This window comes from Cetorhinus maximus, chromosome 2, assembly GCF_964194155.1.
Source record: "Cetorhinus maximus chromosome 2, sCetMax3.hap1.1, whole genome shotgun sequence".
Lineage (NCBI taxonomy): Eukaryota > Metazoa > Chordata > Chondrichthyes > Lamniformes > Cetorhinidae > Cetorhinus > Cetorhinus maximus.
In genome coordinates this window covers 9,746,754-9,771,227 of record NC_135880.1, presented here as the reverse complement: position 1 = coordinate 9,771,227, position 24,474 = coordinate 9,746,754, and the positions used below count along the sequence as shown (strand labels likewise).

The 24,474-nt window shown below is 42.0% G+C and overlaps 1 protein-coding gene across 3 annotated transcripts in view; it reads left to right on the top strand.

Annotated features, from left to right (window-relative positions):
* Nucleotides 1-24,474, top strand: part of zfyve28 (zinc finger, FYVE domain containing 28) — a 264,825-nt gene that overhangs the window by 106,347 nt on the left and 134,004 nt on the right. For all 3 annotated transcript variants that reach the window (XM_078560667.1, XM_078560661.1, XM_078560677.1), the window contains exons 3-5: nucleotides 12,106-12,243; nucleotides 19,693-19,895; nucleotides 22,693-22,782. In XM_078560667.1, coding sequence (XP_078416793.1) covers nucleotides 12,106-12,243; nucleotides 19,693-19,895; nucleotides 22,693-22,782 — 431 coding nt within the window. The remainder of the gene's footprint in view (nucleotides 1-12,105; nucleotides 12,244-19,692; nucleotides 19,896-22,692; nucleotides 22,783-24,474) is intronic.

The following is a 24,474-nucleotide window of genomic DNA, read 5'->3' as shown; positions in this document are numbered from 1 at the left end:
TGAATCTCCTGGATAAATAAAGTGGTCCTTGATTATGTTAACAAATATTGATAATTTTTTATAAAAAGGTGCCCGTTGACTTTAAATCAAAACACTATTGCTTTGAGCTGGTTTCTCAAATACTTTTTTTCAGAATATTTTCAAAAATATATGAACTACTGATCCCAGGTTGTGTAATTTCTCAGATGTTTATCACCCCTAATAACATTGCTGCAGTGGAGCAGTTACAAGGCTTTTTAAGTGTAGACATCTGGAGCTAAATTCCCCCCCCTCCCCAAGTTGGGGAGGTTGTATGTGGGCGGGCTGGAGTGAGCGTGAACCTGATCGGTGCTGCCATTTCGGCCTGCCCAGCATGACATGCGCCCGGAAGCGCTGTGCGTTCCCTGTGCGGGCGGGGGGGGATTCCCTGAGTTGGGACCTGCTCTCTTTCGCGAAAGAGTGCAGAAATCCCCGAGGCACCGCTGTGCCTCAGGGAGATTAGTTTAAGTTTTGGAAAATTTAATAAAAGTGAAACTGTCACATGAGCTGGGACATGTCCATTAATTTTTTCAAAAATTTTTATTTAATTAAACCCTGCATGAAACCTCATCCCGCCCGTGGATGAGGTTTCATGATAAATGCAAAGGCCGCCTGGGTTCTTCGCCTGCCTGCCACCCTTAATGACTTTAATTACTTTGTTAATGGCCTTAATAGGCCTTTGACAGTTCGGCGAGTGCACAGCTGACACGGCTACGTGCCCGACAAACTGACAAACTAAATGACGCGTGGTGATGTCGGGACGCCTGCCCAACGTCACCAAGTCTCATTGAGTGGGCCCTGCCCCCGCTCGCTGATGGGATAATTCTCCCCCTGATTAGGTACTATTGAAGTCTCTCCCCTTTCTCTGTCTCACCCCATTTGCTAACTTGCCCCCTCGCCCTCGCCCTCTGAATGAAGCAACATTGTCTAGTACATTTGCATTACACAGCAAAATGCAGATCAGACTCTGCCTGTTTGAGGCATTTCTGAAACAGTTGCAGCATTGCTTTTCATGTGCTATTACATTGATGGCAGACTTGCCTAGAGATACAGTGTGCACCACAAAATTTGACTAATGATATATACTGGTGTGTACCCAACTACAAGACTAGGGCATTGTGCTAGGGGGCCTGAATGGCATTGATTTGCAAGATGCAGGGAGCTTCTGGGCCAGTTGTTTCTTACCAACACTTGATGTTGCTGGTGGATGTTAACTTCAGTCTAGACACAGCTCTCTGGTACCACGTTGAGAAGGGGGCTAAAGAATATTTTTGTCTTGACATCTTTAGTGACTGTGGAATGGAATTAAATATGCAAGTCCAGTCCCCACCAGATATGGTGTGTCCAAGTAGTTGCAAGCTGACGAGTTCCAAGTTAGGGAGCAACAGAATGGCATTAGATAATGTGTATGATCCAGGACAAAGCTGTGATGTGGATTTGTGGCAAAAAGAGGAAGCAGCTGCAAGATGTGGCCTACTTTGACCTGTCATTTAGCTGGTGGGGGAGTCTGTCTTGTAACATACACAGTTTCAGCTGGTTAGCTTTCATGGTACCTCTGCACACTTGGGATGCTTGTGAGCCCTGCTGTATCGAAAGTTTCTGGACTTGGGTAAGTGAGGATTTCTCTTGCAGGGAGAGAGTGTGCGCCATGTTCGGCAAACAGAAGCCCTAAAGGTGGGTATTAATTCATGAGGAACTGATTTGGAAAATCTTAAATATGCTGATGGGTTTCTGCACTTGTGATACATGTGCTGACCAAATGTTCAACATTGGATTTATCATTGTGAAGAAAACTTACCACTCATTAAAAATGCAATCTAGTTTCTATTCTTCCTATTGCACTGCTTGTTGCATAGCTAGATTGCATTTAAAATTATTGGTGTCTAATGTGCATTAGATCAATAATGGAAAATTTGTTTTTGTGGTGTAACACTTAAAAGTTGAATTGTGTTGACATTGCAGGAATTTCCTTTTGTCTGGGTAAGTGGCTAACTTTCGTAGAGTATGTCTTTGAAAATCGAGAAGAACTAAGCTGATAAAGAATATATGAGTCAATAAATGTACGGTTTATATGTTTGGAGTTCAAATCCACATGATTGAGCAGTGTGTTCACTGGAAACGGGAACAGTAGGAGTGGCAGTAATGGTACTGGATTAGCAACATTGAAGTCTGAAAATCAACATGGCAAGTCGTGAAATTGAACAGATGCTGGAAGAAAAATGACCATGAAAGTTGCTTGAATATCCTCATAACTTAGCTGCTTCAATAATATTCTTCAGGGAAGGCAATCAGTTTATTGAGACTAGCCTATGTTAACTCCTGAGGTGACCCATCAAGCTCCTCTGGAATAGGCAATGAATATGGTTTAGATGCCCAAAGCATTTTTTAAAAATGGGTTTGATCAGTGTATTTTCTGCCTCTTGAAATTTCCATACTGTGCTGAAGGTTTCATTAGAAAATTGGATGATGTAACGTTGCATTCCACTGTTTTGTGGCAAAATATGTTGAAACAATAAAGTGTACTCCATAGTTGTTGCTCTGAAATCATTTATCTCCGCACAGTTTTGAGAAGAACTTCCATTTCTCTAATAATGCCTTTCCAGACTTCAGAATGTCCCAAAGTGCATTGCAGCAATGAGGTACTTTTGAAGTGTCAGTGTTGTAATAGTGGTCACATCACATACTTCAACTGAGGCTAATAATGTACAGTGCTTCAACTACTGATAATTGGAAACTAAAATAAAATCTGGAAACACACAACTAGCCAGCCTTGATTCTCGAATGTTTTAAAGAAGGACCCAACCTGACATGTTAACATCTCTGCTCTCTTCAGCGATTGGCTGACTTGCTATATTTGGCAACTTTTTAAGCTGAAGTCCAGCTATCTTTTTTAGATGATGGTTGTTCCTGAAGTTTACTTTTGTTAGCCAAACTACTTGAATTCTTTTTATACAAATAATCCTTGTATCTACTAAGTGCCCTTCACACAAAAATGTCTTTTGCACACTGAATTACTAATGTAGCACACATAGGCAGATGTGAAGACTATATGGAATTACCTAAGTTCTCATATTGATTTTGCACAGGAAACAGAAGGGAAATGGAATGCAAACAAGTTTGGTTAATGTTGATGCTGCCATTTAGTTCACCGCATAGAGATTTGTGCAAAGAGCTAATACATGCTTGCTTGTTCTAAAAATTCAAAACATTTTTTTTATTCATTCACGGGATGTGGGCTTTGCTGGCTGGGCCAGCATTTTTTGCCCATCCCTAGCTGCCCTTGAGAAGGTGTTGATGAGCTGCCTTCTTGAACCACTACTGCGTGTGGCATAGGTACACACACAGTGCTGTTAGGAAAGGAATTCCAGGATTTTGACTCAGTGACAGTTAAAGAATGGTGATATATTTCCAAGTCAGGATGGTGAGTGACTTGGAGGGGAAGTTCTAGGTGGTGGTGGTCGTGGGTTTGGAAGGTGCTGTCGAAGGAGCCTTGGTGAATTCCTGCAGTGCATATTGTAGATGGCACACACTGCTGCCACTGTGCGTCGGTAGTGGAGGGAGTGAATGTTTGTGGATGTGGAGCTAATCAGTCGGGCTGCTTTGTCCTGGATGATGTCAAGCTTCTTGAGTGTTGTTGGAGCTGCACTTGTCCAGGCAAGTGGGGAGTATTCCATCTCTGTCCTGACTTGTGCCTTGCAGATGGTGGACAGGCTTTGGGGAGTGAGGAAGGGAGTGAGGAGGTGAGTTACTTGTCGCAGGATTGCTGGCTTTTGACCTGCTCTTGTAGCCACAGTGTGTGTGTGTGTGTATATATATATATATATATTATTATATATATATATATATATATTATATATATATATATATATATATATATATATATATATATATATATATATCCTGGGGGATTCAGTGGTGGTAATGCCATTGAACATCAAAGGGTGATGGTTGGATTCTCCCTTGTTGGAGATGGTCATTGCCTGACATTTGTGTGGCATGAATGTTACTTGCTACTTGTCAGCCCAAGCCTGTCATCGTCACAGAGGTCGACAGCACAGAAGAAGGCCCTTTGGCCCATTGAGCCTGTGCCGGTCAAACAAGTACCTAAATATTCTAATCCCATTTTCCAGCACTAGGCCCATAGCCTTGTATGCCATGGCATCACAAGTGCACATCCAAATACTTAAGTGTTATGAGGGTCTCTGCCTCGACCACTCTTTCAGGCAGTGAGCTCCAGATTCCCACCACCCTCGGGTGAAAAAATTCTTCCTCATCCGCTCTAAACCTCCTGCCCCTTACCTTAAATCTGTGCCCCCTGGTTATTGATCCCTCCACTGAGGGCAGAAGTTCCTTCATGTCTACCCTATATATGCCCCTCATAATTTTATACACCTCAATCATGTCCCCCCTCAATCTCCTCTGCTCCAGGCAAAATAACCCCAGTCTTATCCAATCTCTGCTCATAACTAAAACACTCCAGCTCAGGCAGCATCCTGGTAAATCTCCTCTGCTCTCTCTCTAGTGTAATCACATCCTTCCTATAATGCGGATTCCAGAACTGTATGCCATACTCTAGCTGTGGCCTAACCAGCATTTTATACAGTTCCAGCATAACCTCCCTGCTCTTATATTCTATGCCTTGGCTAATAAAGGCAAGTATCCCATACGCCTTCTTAACCGCCTTATCTACCATAAGGGACCGGTGGACTTGCACACCAAGGTCCCTCTGATCCTCGATACTCCCCAGGGACCTACCATTCATCGTGTATTCCTGTGCCTTGTTTGTCCTGCTCAAGTGCATCACCTCACGCTTAACCGGATTAAATTCCATTTGCCACTGATCAGCCCATCTGACCAGCCCGTCTATATCCTCCTGTAATCTAAGGCTATCCTCTCACTATTTATCACCCCACCAATTTTCGTGTCATCCGCGAACTTACTGATCAACCCTCCTACATTCAAATCTAAATTGTTTATATATACCACAAACATCAAGGCACCCAACACCAATCCCTGTGGAACCTCACTATACACAGGCATCCAGTCACAAAAACACCCCTCGACCATCACCCTCTGCTTCCTGCCACTCAGCCAATTCTGGATCCAATTTGCCAAATTGCCTTGGATGCCATGGGCTCTTAGCTTCGTTCTCGGTCTCCCATGCGGCACTTTATCAAAAGTCTTGCCGAAGTCTAAGTAGACTACATCAAATGCATTGCCCTCACCTACACTTCTTCGCAAAATTCAGTCAAATTGGTCAGACATGCCTTCCCTTTAACAAAACCATGCTGACTGTCCTTGATTAATCCCTGCCTCTCCAAGTGTAGACAAATTCTGTCCCTCAGAATTGCTTCCGATAGTTTCCCCACCACTGAGGTTAGACTGACTGGCCTGTAGTTCCCTAGTTTATCCCTTCCTCCCTTCTTGAATAATGGTACCACATTGGCTGTCCACCAGCCCTCTGGCACCTCTGTTGTGGCCAGAGAGGTATTGAAAATTATTGCCAGCGCCCCTGCTATCTCCTCCCTTGCCTCACTCAACAGCCTGGGATACATTTCAACCGGGCCTGGAGATTTATCTACTTTTAAGCCTGCCAGACCTCTTAGAACCTCCTCCCTTTCTATGCTGATTTCTTTAATTATATCACAGTCCTTTTGCCTGATTTCCATACCCACGTCGTCCCTATCACTTGTGAACACTGACACAAAGAATTCATTTAAACTCTACCCATGTCTTCTGGCTCCACACACAAATTACCACTGAGTCCTACTTTTAATGGGCCCTACTCTTTCCCTAGTTATCCTCTTACTCTTAATGTACTTGTAAAATAACTATGGATTTTCCTTTATTTTACCTGCCAGTGTTTGTTCATGTCCCCTTTTTGCTCTCCTAATTTCCTTTTTAAGTTTCCCCCCTACACATTCTATACTCCTCCAAGGCTTCCACTGTTTTGAGCACTCGGTATCTGCCATAAGCCTCCCTTTTTCTCTTTATCCAAGCCGGTATACCCTTCGACATCCAGGGTTCCCTGAATTTGTTGGTCCCACCCTTTATCTTTACTGGAATATGTTGGCCCTGTACTCTCCCTATTTCCTTTTTGATTTAGTCCCACTGCTCTGATGCAGATTTACCTAAAAGTAGTTGCTCCCAATCCACTTTGGCCAAATCATATCTGATCTTATTAAAATCGGCCTTCCCCCAATTTAGAAGTCTGATTTCTGGCCCATCCTTGTCCTTTTCCATAACAACCTTGAATCTAATGGAGTTATGATCACTATCTGCAAAACACTCCCCCCACTGATATCTCTTCCACTTGCCCAGCTTCATTCCCTAAAATTAAATCCAGGACTGCCCCTCTCTTGTAGGACCTTCTACGTACTGGCTTAAAAAGTGCTCCTGGATGCATTTTAAGAATTTTGCTCCCTCTAAACCTATCACACGATGACTAACCCAGTTAATGTTGGGGAAGTTGAAATCCCCCACTATTACTACCCTATTACTTTTACAAGTCTCTGAAATTTGCCAACACATCTGCTCTTTTATTTCTCTCTGACTGCTAGGCCCCCAAACAATGTGCCAGCAATGTGATTGCTCCTTTTTTGTTTTTCAGCTCTACTCATATGGCTTCATTTGAGGAGCCTTCTAAGATGTCATCCCTCCTTACTGCTGTAATTGATTCCTTGATCAATATTGTGATACCCCCTCCTCTTTTACCTCTTTCCCTGTCTCGCCTGAAGACCCTATATCCTGGAATATTGAGCTGCCAATCCTGCCCCTCTCTCAACCATGTCTCTGTGACAGCAATGACATCATACTTCCATGTGTTAATTTGTGCCCTCAACTCATCTGCCTTATTCGCCAGACTCCTTGCATTAAAATAAACACCAAACACCCTTGTGCCTTAACTGGCCTATAATTTCTATGCCTTCTAGACTCACTTGCTCTCTCTTCTAATTTTGGCTGTGCATCTCCCCCTGCTGAACCTCCTCTCAGGATCCCATCCCCCTGCTAAATTAGTTTAAACCCTCCCCAACAGCACTAGCAAACCTCCCCGCAAGGATGTTGGTCCCATTCTGGTTCAGGTGCAACCCATCTGCCTTGTACAAGTCCCACCGCCCCCAGAAACGGTCCCAATGTCCCAAAAATCTAAAGCCCTCCCTCCTGCACCATCTCTCTGGCCACTCTGGACTAACCTCCTATTTCTATACTCCACTTGCGCATGGCACTGCAAATAATCCAGAGATTACTACCTTTTGAGGTTCTGTATTTTAATCTGCTTCCTAGCTCCCTAAATTCTACTTGCAGGACCTCATCCCTCTTTCTACCTATGTCGTTGCTACAAAATATGTACCAAGATCTTTGTCTGTTTGCCCTCCCCCTGTAGCCGTTCAGTGACATCCTTGACCCTGGCACCAGGGAGGCAACACACCATCCTGGAGTCACACCTATGGCTGCAGAAATACCTGTCTGTTCCCCTTACTATTGAGTCTCCTACCACTATTGCTCTTCCCCTCTTTTTCCTCCCCCCCCTGTGCAGCTGAGCCACTCAGTGCCATGAGCGTGGCTGCACTCCCGAGAGGAACTGTCACAGTCACCACTTTCCAACACACGAAAACGGTTCACGAGCGCGATGCACCCTGGGGATTTCCTGACTACCTGCCTGACACCTTTCTTCTGTCACCCATTCCCTCTCTGTCTGCACTTCCATAAGCTGTGGGTGATCACGTCTAAAAACATGCTATCCACGAAACTCCCAGCCTCACGCATGCACCTCAGTCCCTCCCGCTGCCACTAAAGCTCTGAAACTCTGAGCTCAAGTAGCTGCGGCTGGTGGCACTTCCCGCACATGTGGTCGGTCAGAGCACAAAGAGCATCGAGGACTTCCCACATGTTGCAGACGGTACATAACACAGGATTGAGCTGTCCTGCCATGCCTCTAATTTAATAAAAACCTTTTAAATACAGTTATTAAAAAAAGTTAAATTATTTATGTACTTTAAATAAAAACTAGAACTCTTACCTTTCCTTAGATTAATCTATTTAAAACTGGAGAAAAACACTTACTACTCACCAATCAACTCTCATCTTTGTGCTGATGACACTTTTTGAAGCTTCCTGCACCCGCGCTTTTTCTGATCTCTCTGCCGCTCTCTCGCACTGTCTTGTCACTCTTATTATTTTCAAGAAGAACTGACTGCAGGACACTCCTCCCAGACCGCTTCACTGTGATGCTGACTGTGGGACACTTCCTAGACTGCTTCACCGCAATGCTGACTGCGGGACACTCTTCCCAGACCCTGGATATTGCCCAGGCCACCCTGCTCTTGGACAAGGACTGCTTCAGTATCTGGAGCCACGAATGGTGCTGAACATTGTGCAATCATCAGCGAACATCCCCACTTCTGACCTTGTGATGGAAGGAAGGTCATTGATGAAGTAGCTGAAGATGGTTGGGCCAAGGACACTACCCGGAGGAAGTCCTGCAGTGATGTCCTGGAGCTGAGATGACTGACCTCCAACAACCAACGCCATCTTCCTTTGTGCTAGATATGACTCCAACCAGTGGAGAGTTTTCTGCCTGATTCTCATTGACTCCAACTTTGCTAGGGCTCCTTGATGCCACACTCTGTCAAATGCTACCATGATGTTAAGAGCAGTCACTCTCGCCTCACCTCTGGAGCTCATGTCCATGTTAGAACCAAGGCTGTAATGAGGTCAAGAGCTGAGTGGCCCTGATGGAACCCAAACTGGGTGGCAGTGAACAAATTATTGCTAAGCAAGTGCCGCTTGATAGCACTGTTGATGAACACTTCTGTTACTTTACTGATGATGGAAAGTAGACTGATGGGGCAGTAATTGGCTGGGTTGAATTTGTCCTGCTTTTTGTGTACAGGACATACCTGGGCAATTTTCCTCAGCCGGGTAGATACCAGTGTTGTTACTGTATTTGAACAGCTTGGCTAGGGGCGCGGCAAGTTATGGAGCACTAGTCTTCAGTACTATTGCCAGAATCAGGGCCCATACCCTTTGCAGTATCCAGTGCCTTCAGCCGCTGCTTGTTATCACGTGGAGTGAATCGAATTGGCTGAAGACTGGCATCTGTGATGCTGGAGACCTCTGGAGGAGGCCGAGATGTATCAGCCACTTGGCACTTCTGCCTGAAGATTGTAGCGAATGCTTCAGCCTTATCTTTTGCACTGATGTGCTGGGCTCCTCCATCACTGAGGATGGGGATATTTGTAGATTCTCCTCCTCCAGTGAGTTGTTTAAATGTCCACCATCATTCACAACTGAATGTGGCAGAACTGCAGAGCTTAGATGTTTGTGGGATTGCTTAGCCCTGTCTATTACTTGCTGCATATGCTGTTTGGCATGCAAGTAGTCCTGTGTTATAGCTTCACTAGGTTGACACCTCATTTTTTAGGTATGCTTGGTGCTGCTCCTGACATGCCTTCCTGCACTCTTCACTGAACCAGGGCTGATCCCCTGGCTTGATGGTAATGGTAGAGTGGGGGATATGCCGGGCCATGAGGTTACAAATTGTGTTCGAGTGCAATTCTGCTGCTGTTGATGCTGATGGCCCACAGCGCCTCATGGGTATCCAATCTTGAGTTGCTAGATCTGTTTGAAATCTGTCCCATTTAGCACAGTGGTAGTGCCACACTCTATTGGTAGGTATAATTTTGGAAATATTTCGGAAAGCATTATAAAATGCTTGACTGTCCAACCTGCTGGTATTGCCCTGATATTGCAGTGGAGAAAAGAGTGATCTCTGACCCCTGATTATCAGTGAAATTTAAGAAGTTAGGGAAGAGCTAATATTTAGTTGCTTGTTCTTGGGATGGGCTCAATGCTGACAAGCTCACATTTGTTGGCCATCCCTGAAGGTGGTGTTTGATTTTGAACTGCAGCAACCCTTATGGTAATAACATATCTGCAATTGTGTTGAACAGAGAATCATCGGATTGTGACCATATCAGCGGCGGTATATTTTTAAGTGAGGATTTGGAGGAAAAATTCAAGGTGGTGTGATTCCATGATGCAGCTGCTCTAATTGCTTTCAGTGTAGAAATCATGAAGCTGGACAGTGTTATTGGAGGAGAGGCAGGGTGTGGGATAGATGAGTATAGACAGTACAACAGGCCCTGAAATATTTTGTTTGAATTTGTCACTCGCATCATTCCAGAACCTCTTCCCAAGTGGCACTAAACTATCAATAACTAAATCATTAGAATTTTTTTTCTTTATTCTTTCATGGAATGTGGGCGTCGCTGACAAGTCCGTTTGTTGCTCATCCCTAATTGCCCTTCAACTGAGTGGCTTGCTAGGGCATTTCAGAGGGCAGTTCAGAATCAGCCACATGGCTGTGGGTCTGGAGTCTGTCGGCCAAACTAGCTAAGGATGACAGATTTCCTACCCTAAATCATATCAGTGAACCAGATGGGTTTTTACAGCAATCAACTATGGTTTCATGGTCACCATTACTGAGACTAGCGCTTAATTCCATATTTATTAATTGAATTTAAATTCCACCCATGTCCCCAGAGCGTTAGCCTGGGCTTCTGGTTGCTAGTCCAATGACAGTACCACTAGGCCACCATTTCCCCTTGTATTGCACAGTAGTGGACCAAAGTTATTAAACTTATTTAAGCTATTGGTACCAATGAATTTGTGGGAAAAAAAATGCACCTGATTTCAGCACTTTAAAGTTATACTGGTTCGCTCTGTGAATGATCTTTTTACCTGAATTGCTTCCACTTCTACCAGTACCAGAGATGTAGCCACCTGCACATTGCCCTCATGTGATGTAGCTCAGAATATGCTTTCCTGATTTCCAGAATGCTTTACAGAATTCCAAGTGACAGCCATGCATTGTGTGTGATATTTGTATGTATTTTCAGCACAAACAGATTTAGCTCAACAGATCCATGGTGCTATTCATGCTCAACACAAGTCTCTTACCACTCCCCTTCATTTAATCCCATCAACATCTCCTTCTTTACCTTTTTCCTTCATGTGTTTATCTAGTGAATTTATCAAGCTTTTTGTCCACCCTCAGTCTTCGCTATTCTAGAGAAGAGCCCCAGCATGTTCAGTATTTCCTGATAGGATTGTAACTGAACTAAGAAGTTTACCTAAGAGTGCAGAAGAGGTTTTCAAGAATGTTTCCAGAGGTGAGAAACTTCAGCTATGAGGATAGATTGGAGAGGTTGGGACTGTTTTCCTTGGAGAGGAGAAGGCTAAGAGGGGATTTGATCGAGATGTTCAAAATCATGAGGGGGCTGGACAGAGTAGATAGGGAGAAGCTGTTCCCACTTGTAAAAGGATCAAGAACGAGAGGGCACAGATTTAAAGTGATTTGATAATGTGATGTGAGGAAAAACTTTTTCACACATTGAGTGGTTCGAGTCTGGAATGCACTGCCTGGAAGTGTGGTGGAGGCAGGTTCAATCGAAGCGTTCAAGAGGACGTTAGATGATTATTTGAATAGAAACAATGTGCAAGGGCACACGGAAAAGGCAGGGCAATGGCACTAGGTCATAATGCTCATTTGGAAAGCCGGTGCACACACAATGGGCTGAATGGCCTCCTGTGCCGTTAAAGTTCTGAGACTCTGAATCCTTGTAAATCTCTGCACCTCCTTCATTGTCTCTGTATCCTTTTTTATAATATGCAGACTAAAACTGTTCACAGCACACCAAGTCTGGTCCAAACAAAATTTTGTAGAAGTTTCACAAGACTTCACTGCTTTTCAATTCTATCCGGCTGGAAATAAACCCCAGTGCTTTATTTGCTAGTTTTTCTCATGGCCTTGTTAACTTGTGTCCAGACAATATAAATGAACAAGCTGCACCGATATGAAGTGTGCGATGTTATTCATTGGTGAATTGTAGGCCATCATGTAACACAAAAATAGACAAATAATATGAAAAAATCGGAAGGATACAATTAATAGGAACCTGTGTCATATGTATTGTTTAATAGATTTTGATGATATGCTGGTCCATTTTGGAAGATCTGTTTCTGACCTCCTTTAAGACTGGTATGACTGGAATGCTTGCTCTCTCTTGTTTTTCAAAAAATTAGGATAATGTGCTGAATATAATCAACCAGATCATGCAGGAATGCATTCCAAATGAACGAGCAAACCGGGATTTCTGTGTCAAGTTTCCAGAGGAAATACGGCATGATAATCTGGGAGGACAGCTTTGGTTTGGAGCTGAGGTAAGTTGTTTCCTTATGTTTCATCTCTTGGCGGTTAAATCTCAGTGAAACATTTGCTCGTTATCTTGGCCCATGCATACAAAAATAGTTGTCTAGAAGCTTTTCACACGCAGTAAAATCATGATGAGGCGGATCCCAGGTGATCCGCCCACAAATTTGTGCGAAGCGGAGCTTAGTGATAGCCTTGGGGGCTCCATTCTTATATTAATGTTTTTCTATGTAACCCGATATGCCTACAAACGTGGCCTGTGTCAAAACCTACAGATTCAAATGCCAAATGAAGACGCAGTAAAGTAGTAAATGTGTGGAAAAAATCTTTATTCGATCTGTTCAGACCTTACAATAGCCTGACCTTGTAAAACGTCAGAACTTTTGCATTGAAAAATGTTGGGAGTTAGCTGTGGAAAAAATCTGAAATCTTTATCTGCTTGCGCGAATGGGCATGTGTTCACCGGACTCTTCAGGGTAATCGGCTTCCTTGCGCCCCTCGGAGAAGAATGTACTGCATCTATGATTTGTCATCTGCCAGTTCTGTTGTGCAGTGTATGGCATCATCCCCCCTCTAAAAAGTTTCCATGATTGTCCCTGCTGGAATTTCCATGCAGGCCTTCGGCAGGCGAGCAACGTCTTACCCAGCTCTTCCTCATTCTCGACATCTTGTGCAGTCATAAACTGTTTGAATCCAATCTCTGATTGACAACACAACTTTCTCACAGGTTTAGCAATACATGCAGGCTTTGCAGGTCCTTTATTACAGGGTGATTTAGATGTCAAACAATGGTTTGCCCAGTCCTCTTATGATTTTGTGCCCATGTGATCCAACCTCACTCTGTTTGGACAGCACAGTCAGACAACATTGCTTAGACAATTTCAGCTACCAGTGTGGAATTTCAGCTCATCATGGCCATCGTTCTATGGGATTTGCTATTTTGACAACTCCAATATAACCAGAATTTCGTGTCTTCTGAGTTTGACTCATCGCGATTTCACTGTTGATTATCTAATGACTAAGCCAACAGCTAATAATTGGTGATCACAGGAACTAAGAACATGAGATCGGAGCAGGAGTAAACCATATGACCTGTTGAGCCTGGTCCGCCATTCAGTACAATCATGGCTTATCTTGGGTTTCAGCTCCACTTTGCCACCTGCTTCCCATATTCCTTGATTCCCTGAAAGACCAAAAATCTGTTTATCCCAACCTTAGATCTAATCAGTGATGGCACATTCACAACCCACTGGGGTAGGGAATTCCAAAGATTCACAACCCTCAGAGTGAAGACATTTCTCTTTATTTTAGCTCTAAATGAATGGTTCCTTATCCTGAGACTCTGTCCTTGTATTTTAAATTCCCCGACCAGCAGAAACAACCTCTGTCTACCCTATCAAGCCCCTTCAGAACCTTATATGTTTCTGTACACCTCTCATTGTTCTAAACTCCAGAGAATATCAGCCCTATTTGCTCAGCCTCTCAACATAGGACGACTTTCTCACCCCAGGGAGCAATCTAGTGAACCTTCACTGAACTGCCTCCAATGCAAGTATATCCTTAAGTGTGCAAACCAAAACTGCACACACTAGTCTAGGTGTGGTTTCACCAAAGCCCTGTATAATTGTAGCAAGACTACTTTATTCCTGTACTCCAACCCCCGAATGCGTGCTGTACCTGCATACTAACTTTGAGATCCTTGCATGAGCACACCCAAGTCTCCCTGAACATCAACATTTACAAATTTCATTCCTTTTATAAAAAATATTCTGCTTTTCTATTCTTATGACCAAAGTGAATAATTTCATACTAGCCCACACTATACTCCATATGAAATCTTGTTGCCCACTCAGTTAACCTGTCTACATTTCTTTGCAGCCTCCTCAAACTTACATTTCTACTTATCTTTGTATTGTCAGCAAACTTCGATATGTTACTCTGTCTCTTCATCCAAGTCCTTAATCTAGATTGTAAATAGCTGAGGCCCAAGTACTGATCATTGCAGCACTCCCTTAGCCACAGCCTGCCAACTTGAAAATGTCCCATTTTATGCCTACTCTGCCCTGTCCATTAATCAACCCACCAACCAAACTAATATGTCACCACAGCTCATGAGCTCTTATCTTAGAACCATAGAACACTACAGCACAGAAAACAGGCCATTCGGCCCTTCTAGTCTGTGCCGAAATATTATCCCGCTAGTCCCATTGACCTGCACCTAGTCCATAGCCCTCCAGACCTCTCCCATCCATGTATCTACCTAATTTATTCTTAAAACTTGAGTGAGCCCGCATTTACCACGTCAGATGGTAGCTCGTTCCACACTCTCACCACTCCCTGAGTGAAGAAGTTCCCCCTAATGTTCCCCCTAAACCTTTCCCCTTTCACCCTAAAGCCATATCCTCTCGTGTTTATTTCTCCTAATCTAAGTGGAAAGAGCCTACTCGCATCTACCCCGTCTATACCCCTCTCAATTTTGTAAACTTCTATCAAATCTCCCCTCATTCTTCTACGTTCCAAGGAATAAAGTCCTAACCTGTTTAATCTTTCCCTGTAACTCAACTCCTTAAGACCCGGCAACATCCTAGTAAATCTTCTCTGCACTCTCTCAATCTTACTGATATCCTTCCTGTAGTTAGGCGACCAGAACTGCACACAATACTCCAAAGTTGGCCTCACCAATGTCTTATACAACCTCACCATAACATCCCAACTCCTATACTCAATACTTTGATTTATGAAGGCCAGTATGCCGAAAGCTTTCTTTACAACCTTGTCTACCTGTGACGTCACTTTCAGGGAATTATGTATCTGAACTCCCAGATCCCTTTGTTCCTCCGCACTCCTCAGTGCCCTGCCATTTACTGTCTATGTCCTACCTTGGTTTGACCTTCCAAAATGTAACACCTCACACTTTTCCGCATTAAATTCCATCTGCCATTTTCTGTCCCATTTTTCCAGTTGGTCCAGATCTCTCTGCAAGCTTTGAAAGCCTTCCTCGCTGTCCACAACGCCTCCAATCTTAGTGTCATCAGCAAACTTGCTGATCCAGTTCACCACATTATCATCCAAATCATTGATATAGACAACAAACAACAATGGTCCCAGCACAGATCCCTGAGGCACACCACTAGTCACAGACCTCCAGTCTGAGAAGCAATCATCCACTACCACTCTGTCTTCTCCCACACAGCCAGTTTCGAATCCAGTTTACAATCTCTCCATGGATACCAAGTGTCTGAACCTTCTGAACTAACCTCCCATGTGGGACCTTGTCAAAGGCCTTACTAAAGTCCATGTAGACAACATCCACAGCCTTTCCTTCATCTACTTTCTTGGTAACCTCCTTGAAAAACTCAACAAGGTTCGTTAAACACGACCTACCACGCACAAAGCCATGCTGACTATCCTTAATCAGCCCTTGGCTGTCCAAATAATTATATATCCGATCTCTCAGAACACCTTCCAATAATTTACCTACTACTGACGTCAGGCTCACTGGCCTGTTTTAAACCTGGTTTACTTTTGGAGCCTTTTTTAAACAACGGAACAACATGAGCTACCCTCCAATCCTCCGGCACCTCACCCGTGGCTAAGGACATTTTAAATATTTCTGCCAGGGCCCCTGCAATTTCTACACTAGTCTCCCACAAGGTCCGAGGGAATATCATGTCAGGCCCGGGGGATTTATCTACTTTTATTCGCTGTAAGGTAGCAAGCACCTCCTCATCTTTAATCTCTATATGTTCCATATCTTGTTTATGAACTTTTTGGTGTTGCACCTTATCAAATGTCTTTTGGAAATCCAAACATACTACCTCTACTGATTCCCCTATATACACCTGACGAGTTATATCCTCAAAAAAACGGATTCCCCATTTATTTTCCCTTTCGTAAAACCATATTGACTTATCCCACTATGATTTTATAAATGCTTTGTGAAGATTTCCTTAATCGCTGTGGCGAAAGTGCTGGAATCTGATGTCAGGCTCACTGGCCTGTTGTTCCCTGTTTTCCCCCTTCCTCTTTTCGAATGGTGGTGTTACATTTGCCAACTTCCAATCTGCTGGGATCATTTCAGAATCTAGGGAATCTTGGAGAGAGACATTTGTCGAAACTTTTTGTCTTGCACTCAGGACGGTTCGCAAGAATACCAAAGTTAAAGAGAACAACAATTTGTATTGTATGAGAAGAGAGTGCTGATTGGTTGACAAGTGGAACTGTGGTAGAGGTGTTGCCGTGGAGAATGCACTAGCTGATGGTGGCTGACAGTTAACTGTGAAGCATTGTTTGAAATTTAAACCAGGAGCTTGACTCTGGTCAAGACATAACCCTGAGGAATGAACCAGTAAACAGCTGTCACTTATTTTGTTTAGCTGAAACAGGTGCATTGTGTGTTCTTTCTGTCTGCAAAGAACGGGCCTGTGTATTAATATATGTAGCTTCCAGTACATGCAAATGTGCCACATTGCAAGCCTGACTGACCATCTTAAATTGGTTGTCAGCATAATTCTTAGCATACTGAGGATTATTTAGCAAATGTTGTCCTAACACACCAGCCCATGCTTGCAAAACTCAAAACACAATGTCCAACATTTGATATGGCTCCGTGATTGGACAACATTTGCTAAATGATCCTCAATGTGCTAAGAATTATATTGATAACCAATTTAAGATCGTCAGTTGGGCATGCAGTGTGGCACATTTGCATGTACTGGAAGCTGCACATATTAATACATGGAGCCCTGTTCTTTGCAGACAGAAAGAACATGTACATGCATTAGCTAAGACAGGCACAAGTTGCTGGTACATTCCTCTGGGCAATACCTTGACTAGAGTCAAGCTGCCTGGTTTAAATTTCAAACAATGCTTAGCAGTTAACTGTCAGTCACCAACTGGTGCATTCTCCATGGCAACACCTCTACCACAGTCCACTTGCCAACCAATCAGCACTCTCTCTTCTCATACTGTATAAATTGTTGTTCCCTGTAAATTTGGTATTCTTACAAATTGTCCTGAGTGCAAGATGAAAAGTTTCGACAAAATATCTCTTTTTTTCAGCAATACTCAAGTTCTGTACTACCAAAAGATTATTTGAATTTTGGAAAATCATAGTCACCACATCTTCCATCTCTGCAGCTAACTCTTGTGGAACCCCAGAATGTAGGCCACCAGGTACTAGGGATTTGCCTGATTTTAGACCCTGGACTTTCTCCAATACTTTTTTTCTGATAATTAATTACCTTAATTTTCTCTCTCCTTTTTAGCACCAAGCCCTCTATTCCTGGTATGCATCTTGCATCCTCGATTGTGAAATAGGCACAAATTATTTGTTCAATGTCTCTGCTATTTCCCCATTCCCCATAATTTCCTGTGTCTGCTTCTAAGGGACCAATGTTTACTTTAAATACTCTCTTATACACCTGCAAAAGTACTCTCAATCTGTTTTATATTCCTGGCTAGTTACTGTCATTCTATTTTTATCCCTTCTTATCAACCTTTTGGTGGTCCTTTTGGTTTTTAGAACACTCCTAATCCTCAGACTTGCTATATTCTTTGCAATATTATAAACTGCTCCTTTTAATCTGATTCTACCCTTCACTTACGAGTGAGCCACAGATGCATCGTTCTTGCTGAGTTTTTATTTTTCAATGTAATGTACTTTTGTTGAACATTTTGAATTGTTTCGTTAAATGTTTCCCATTGTAAATGTTTATTTACAGCCCTGCGTTTTGGTCTATTTAACCTTAGCCAGTTCTTCCCTCATTCCTGGGTAATTGACTTCGTTTACAACTCTTGTTTGTGATTTGGAGTATTTTGCTTTCAAACATAACAATTGTAAATTCAATTTAACTGTAAATTTAAAAATGTATTCAATTGTGTTACGACCAGTATTTCTCAGTGGATCTTTGCTATGAGATTACTAATTAACCCTGAATTATTACACAATACTATGTCTAAAATAGCTTTATCCCTAGTTGATTCCACAATGTACTGCTCCAGAAAACTGTCATGAAACTTATCTGGATCACTCTTTGATTGTCCCAGTCTATATGAAGATTAAAGTCCCCCACAATCACTGCATTGGCTTTGTTGGATGCTCTTGATAATTTCTTGTTTAATGCTCTATCCAATGGCATAACTACTGTGGGGAGGTGCCTATAAACTACTTCCATCTGCTTTTCTATCCCTTTCTATTCCTAATTCTGATTCTACTTCATGATCTCCTAAGCCAAGATCTTGCCTCACTAATGTCCTTATGTCATCCTTTACTGTTAGGACTACCTCGCTTCCTTTGCCATTTTGTCCGTCTGCTCAAAATGTATACCCTGGATTTTTTTTTTCCCACCGCGGTCACCATGTAACCATGTCTCTGTAGATATGAACCATTTATCTCTCTTAGTGCCATTCAACCAGTTTAATGTGGGTGGTTTGTATATTCAATCAAACAGCCTTTAATTTCATTTTTTTAACTACTATTCTCTGCATGCGCCTTACTGCACAATTACTGTTAAACTCTTTGTCCTTTCCTGTCCCCCTCCGCTTGTGTGCACCTGCATCGCTGCGCTATTCTGTTGCCCCAACTTTTCTCCTTGGTTTTCTAAATCTCCCTTCAGCCAAATTCACCTCTCCCTCCAACCCCCCACACCCTCCGCCTCCCCACTTCTACCAACTTAAAGCTCTATCTACAATCCTCGTTATACGGTTTGCCATGACACTGGTTCCAGCCTGGTTTAAGTGGAGCCCACCCCAGTGCTCCAGCTCCCTGTTTCCTGAGTGCCTGTGCCAGTGCTCCATGAATCAAAACCCCTTCTTCCAACACCACTCTTTGAACCATGTGTTGAATTCTTTAATTATGTGCTTGACCCCCTATGCCAATTGGCACATGGCTCAGATATCAATCCAGAGATGATTGCCTTTGTTCTGTGTTAATATGGATCCTAACTCTTCAATCACTCAGGCAGAGCTAGGAATCATATTCTGTCATGCCGTTAGTTCCTACATGGACCATGATAACTGAATCCTCCACCTCCCTGAATACTTAACTTAATGAAATAGTCCTCCAATCAAGATAATACCTCTGGCCTCGAAATATAAGAGTAAATTTGCCTTCCATTTTTCTCCTTCCCCCACCTCGCCTCCCACCCATTCCTTATAGTAATATTGGCTTGAATTAGTGAAGTATCGTTTTAGAACACAGAGCATGTTATCAATTTCTCAATTTCATTTTCCAAATTGATCTGTAAAAATATTTTAAAGTGATTAACCTATCAATCCCAGTATGGTTGTGATCTGATTCAGGTTTCTGGTTAGGAAGAGAAATAGACTTGAAGACTCTGTGCAGTATGTAGTACAATGACAGAAACAATAGTCATTCGTGAATTTTTATTTAAGATGAGTGTAATATTTGTGCTCATTGTTCTATAAAGTGCCTTAATGTTCATTTCTTCTAAATCCAGTGTTTAGCTGCTGGTTCAATTATCATGAATCGTGAAATAGAGAGCATGGCGATGCGACCTTTGGCCAAAGACTTAACCCGCAGCCTAGAAGAAGTACGAAATGTTATCCGTGACCAGTGCCTCAGAGACTTGAATGTCTATACTGACAAAATGAAGGAGTCCCTCAAACAATTTGATGGCTTGTTTGCAGAATTTGAACTATGGTAACACAATTTTCACAAATGCACCTTTTTATCAGAGTTGCATGTGCTAATTTCTGTGTGAGCTGCTGTACCTTCCGAACAAAATATATCTTCCTCTTCACCACCCCCCTTCTCTTTTCCCCCACCCTTCCACCCCACTTGCCCCATTCTAATTTTCTGACGTCAACCATGAGATGAGGTGCGGTAGTTGTAAGGCAAGTCATGTTTGATGGATTTAACAATTTTTTTAATAAGAAAAGATATGAATGGATAAAGCAAAAACGCAGGCTATTTAGGTATTCAGCAGGGTCCTTTTATAAAATTTCAGGTAATTGGTAAATAAACTAATTGTAACAGGTGGAAAAGAAAAGATTGGCCAGTGATGTTGCTTAGATTGGAAGTGGTATACCTTGGGAATCAGTGCTGGGTATGTTTTCATTCTGTGCCTGCAGATAGTTCAGACTTGGACATTATTTTGAAATTTACAGGTAAGATAAAAATGAGGGCTTGGCAAAGGGTGCAAGAAATTTTAGGGAGCTTAGGACAGGCTAAGGAAATGGCAAGACATATGAAAGATGGTGGATGCAATTTCTTGTGGAGAAGAATGGGGGTAATGCATTTTGAGAGCAAAGTGCTAAAGTGTTTCTCTGAATAGTGACTTGTGTGTTCAAATACATGATCCCCTGAAACTGAGTTACGTGAAAGTTAAAGCATTTTGTGATCACAAAAGAAACAAAGGAATAAGAGTGCAGAGATAAAATTCTGAAAGCATTTGGGTGCCCTAATATAGAAAGAGCATCAAAGTCATAGAGCACATGCAGCATAGATCCATCAGGATGATTCTAATGCTGGGAAATGATAGTTACAATGGGAGATGAGATACTGGAGATATTTCTACTGGACTAATGAATGATGAGGGGTATTCTAGAGAAATTTGATGGAAAAAATGCTATTTCCTCAAACAGTTAGAAAAAGTCAACAATTTTACATGACTACTGATGAAAAGTTAAATGAAATGTCATTATGTAAATGACTGGGGCAGCATGAAATGCAGGGCGTTTAGTTCTATTTGAAAAGCAGATAAATATTTGAAGCAGAGAAAGATGCAGGGCTCAGGGGAGAGAATAGAACACAGATGGTTCTACGAAGACCTGGCACAAACACGTTAGCTTCCTGCTGTGCTGTAAGTGTCTGAGATTCATGGAAGGACCATTAGCCATTTGCAAGACTTTGTAGTGAATGCTGATATGCTATTTTATCAGTGAGGACATCACAAGTGGAGACTGATGCTGCCATATGGATGCATTTTTTTTTGGAAAGAACGCAAGGTAGGAATCGGAAGCAAAAACACTGGCTTATTTCCTTCCAACTCCTACTTCTCCCCCCACTCCACCTTTCTGCCTAGGGTTGCTTTGCTAACTTCCCTGACTAAAATGAAATGTATCTGCAACTGTCCTGATCGAAATGGCTCAATGCTCTCAGTGGTTAAGTTCATTGGGGAACCCAGTTGTTTGATTTTTAACAGCCGATCTGTAAACTACACCAAATCATCAATGAATCCAATTATCGTATTTATAAAAAGTCAACTTAAATCTGAAGGTCAGCCGTTGGCTGCTAATTTGAGAACTTGAGAAGTTGTGGTTTGATTGGATTTGTATCAGTTATGTGCTTGGCTGATTTAGGTGACATTCCGTATGTGGTATTTATAAAATTGCAGTGGTTTCTCTTTTCTGTCCTCCAAAACATCTTTTAAGTAGTATGATTTATAGATTAGTAAAGTCAGAATTGAAAGGATCCTTTACTTAACTTTGTCATGGGATTAAATTGTCAAAACTGTCAGATTTTGACAACAATCTAGTCAACTGAAGTTAAACCAAATGGGTATGTAAGTGCAGTGAAACCTATACAGAAAAACATACCCAAAAAATGGGCAACTGCAAAAACATGCAACTAACAGTCTCAAATAACCTGCATTATAACAGATGCATACTACCCCCGCCTCCAAAACCAGGGACACTCAAATTGCAAACTATGGACAGCCTTCAATTCACCAAGTCGTTTACACCAGCGTGCAAGTAAGTGTGAAATGGTAGTGTGTGTAAAATAATACTTAGATCCTGACTTTATCCAATATCTACAACAGCAAAGAAACCCTTTGATCTCTTCTGAGATCGAATGCTTTGACAGCTCTCTCGAGCGATATAGGGATTTTTCTGTTACAGTGGATTCTGGGTAAAATATCTTAATTACAGAAAAGCTGTGAACTGCCAGTTGGAGGGGAAGGAGTCAGGAATCTAGCATTGAAATCATGGCTTGGGGGAGTTTCAATGCAATGACCATCTTGAAAATGAAGACACTGCAAATATGGACACCTGAAGTCCCTTGGGTGCCTGTGATTTACAAGTGTCATTTATAGAAGAGAACCTAAACCTAGTTGTAACTAGGCATTGGTAGCAACCATAGTGTCTCCCTATTCACCCTGGGGAGGGAAGCAAGGCCACAAATCTTTGCTTGGCCAAGTGTTCTGTTTCTGTTTTATGAAAGCTCCCTCAGCTGCCAAGTAAACCTAAGGCTCCAAAGGCTGATGGCTATCCCTTAGTTAGTTGGCCTACCTTCTAATGCATCTGCAGCAGCAAACTGCCTTACTTTTGGATTTGGCCTTGATTAAAAGGTTAAGTTGCACACTGTAAGTGAATTTAACAGTGATGGGTGTAAAAAGGAAATACAATATCATAACCACTGTCATGTATGATTTTACATTTTTTTTCTCTGTGGCTTAAAGTGAAACATGCTCTGATTATTTTGGCTCGTCTTTCAGTTATGTCTCTGCGATGGTACCTGTGAAATCTCCTAAAGAATATTACGTACAGCAAGAGGTCATTGTTCTGTTCTGTGAAACAGTTGAAAGGTGGGATTTGAAAATATACACTTTTTCCCTGACTATGCTGTTTTATTTTTACACAGTGCAATTGTATTTTAAGTTTAAAATTAAATGAAATTATTTACCTATTATTTGTTGAAAATATCCAGTCTGGGCCTGAGGAAGGATTAGAATACATTGAAGCATTTGGCCGTTAAAAACTGGTATTTTGTTGCAATTATTATAGTGTGGTAATTATGTTCAATCATTTAACACCCTAGATTGAAATTTCCCAGCCGGATATTTTACAGGAGGCAGTAACCAGTTTTATTTTGAACTATAGCTTTTGCTAAGATAACAGAGAAAGAGAGGATTTTCTGATGAATGCATTACGTATTTGTGAGCTAATGATCACGGTATATCTTAATTGGAGGAAAGCATTTGAGGGATCATGATTCTAGCCTCATGCATAAAGAATCGAACAATGGACGAGCAGGTTATTTAACAAACTGCGAGTTCAAAACTAAAGGATGCAATTATAAAATGAGTGAGCGCAGAAATGCTAGTGTATGGAATAGATTCTTTCCCACTTTCCATACAGATTAATGGAGCGTATGGAATAGATTGCAAGCAAAAGCTATTGACAAGTTCCAAATGAAATGAGTTAACACCTCCTCTAAAATAGAGGGGTATTTCAGATGAACATAAATGCTATTACTTCATGGAAGTTATTTCTGTGTTGATAATGTAGCTCAATGTTTTGTTAAAAAAATATGCTAGGTAAATGTGTTCAAGGAATACTCCCATAGCTTAAGAAAAAAAGTGCAATTTAACAGTGTCAGTAGTACGTGTTATTATCTTTCCCAACTTGCACACTGAGACCAGAAATAAATTGCTTTGTCTGTAAGTTTGCTTCACTCACAATGCAAGCTCAACAACATTGAGAACTCAATACATCAAGGTACTTCTACTTCTCCCTTAGTGTGTTCCTGTGTAATGTAAAATTTTATGAAGTGTCATTTTATGAATGTAAACTCTCAACTACAGAAACAAAGACATGGATAATCAAACACTCCGTGAAACCCTGTTCTTGAACTTTTGGGACTGTGGTCAAGGTTATCTTGCTTGATATGCTGGAGATTTGTTAAATGACTTCAGAGATTCCCATTCAGATTGGTTTGCAGTTCGTATCGCCACTGAGATAAAATAAATCAAGTAGGGTCCATGATGGGAAAATTGCTCATGTTCTGTGAAAGCTAAGCTTGATAAGCATGTGGCTTTTAACTAATACTTTTTAAAATTTATACCCTTCATTGACTGCTTGGAAAACTTGTGAAGGGGCGGTGTGCTTCCTATATCCAACTTTTAAAAAAAATTTCTTTAACTTTTGGAACTGAGCAATAGTAGTTACAACATTTAGAATGGATGGGAGCGCAAGCAAAAATATAAATTGTAAAAACAAAAGTCGACACCACATTGTCGGGACTTTAGGTATGTAGATAGATTGGAGAAGCTGGGCTGGTTCTCTTTCGAACCTCTTACAACTCTATCAAGTAAGAGTTGTTCAAAATCGTGAAGGGTAGATCAAAACCGATCCCATTGGCAGAAGGGTGTGAGATCCAGAGGACAAAGATTTCAGGTGATTGTCAAAAAGAAGCAAAGGCAACACGAGAAATAACTTTGTCACTCCGTAAAGGGTTATGATTCAGAATGCACTGCCTGAAAGGGTGCTAAAGACAA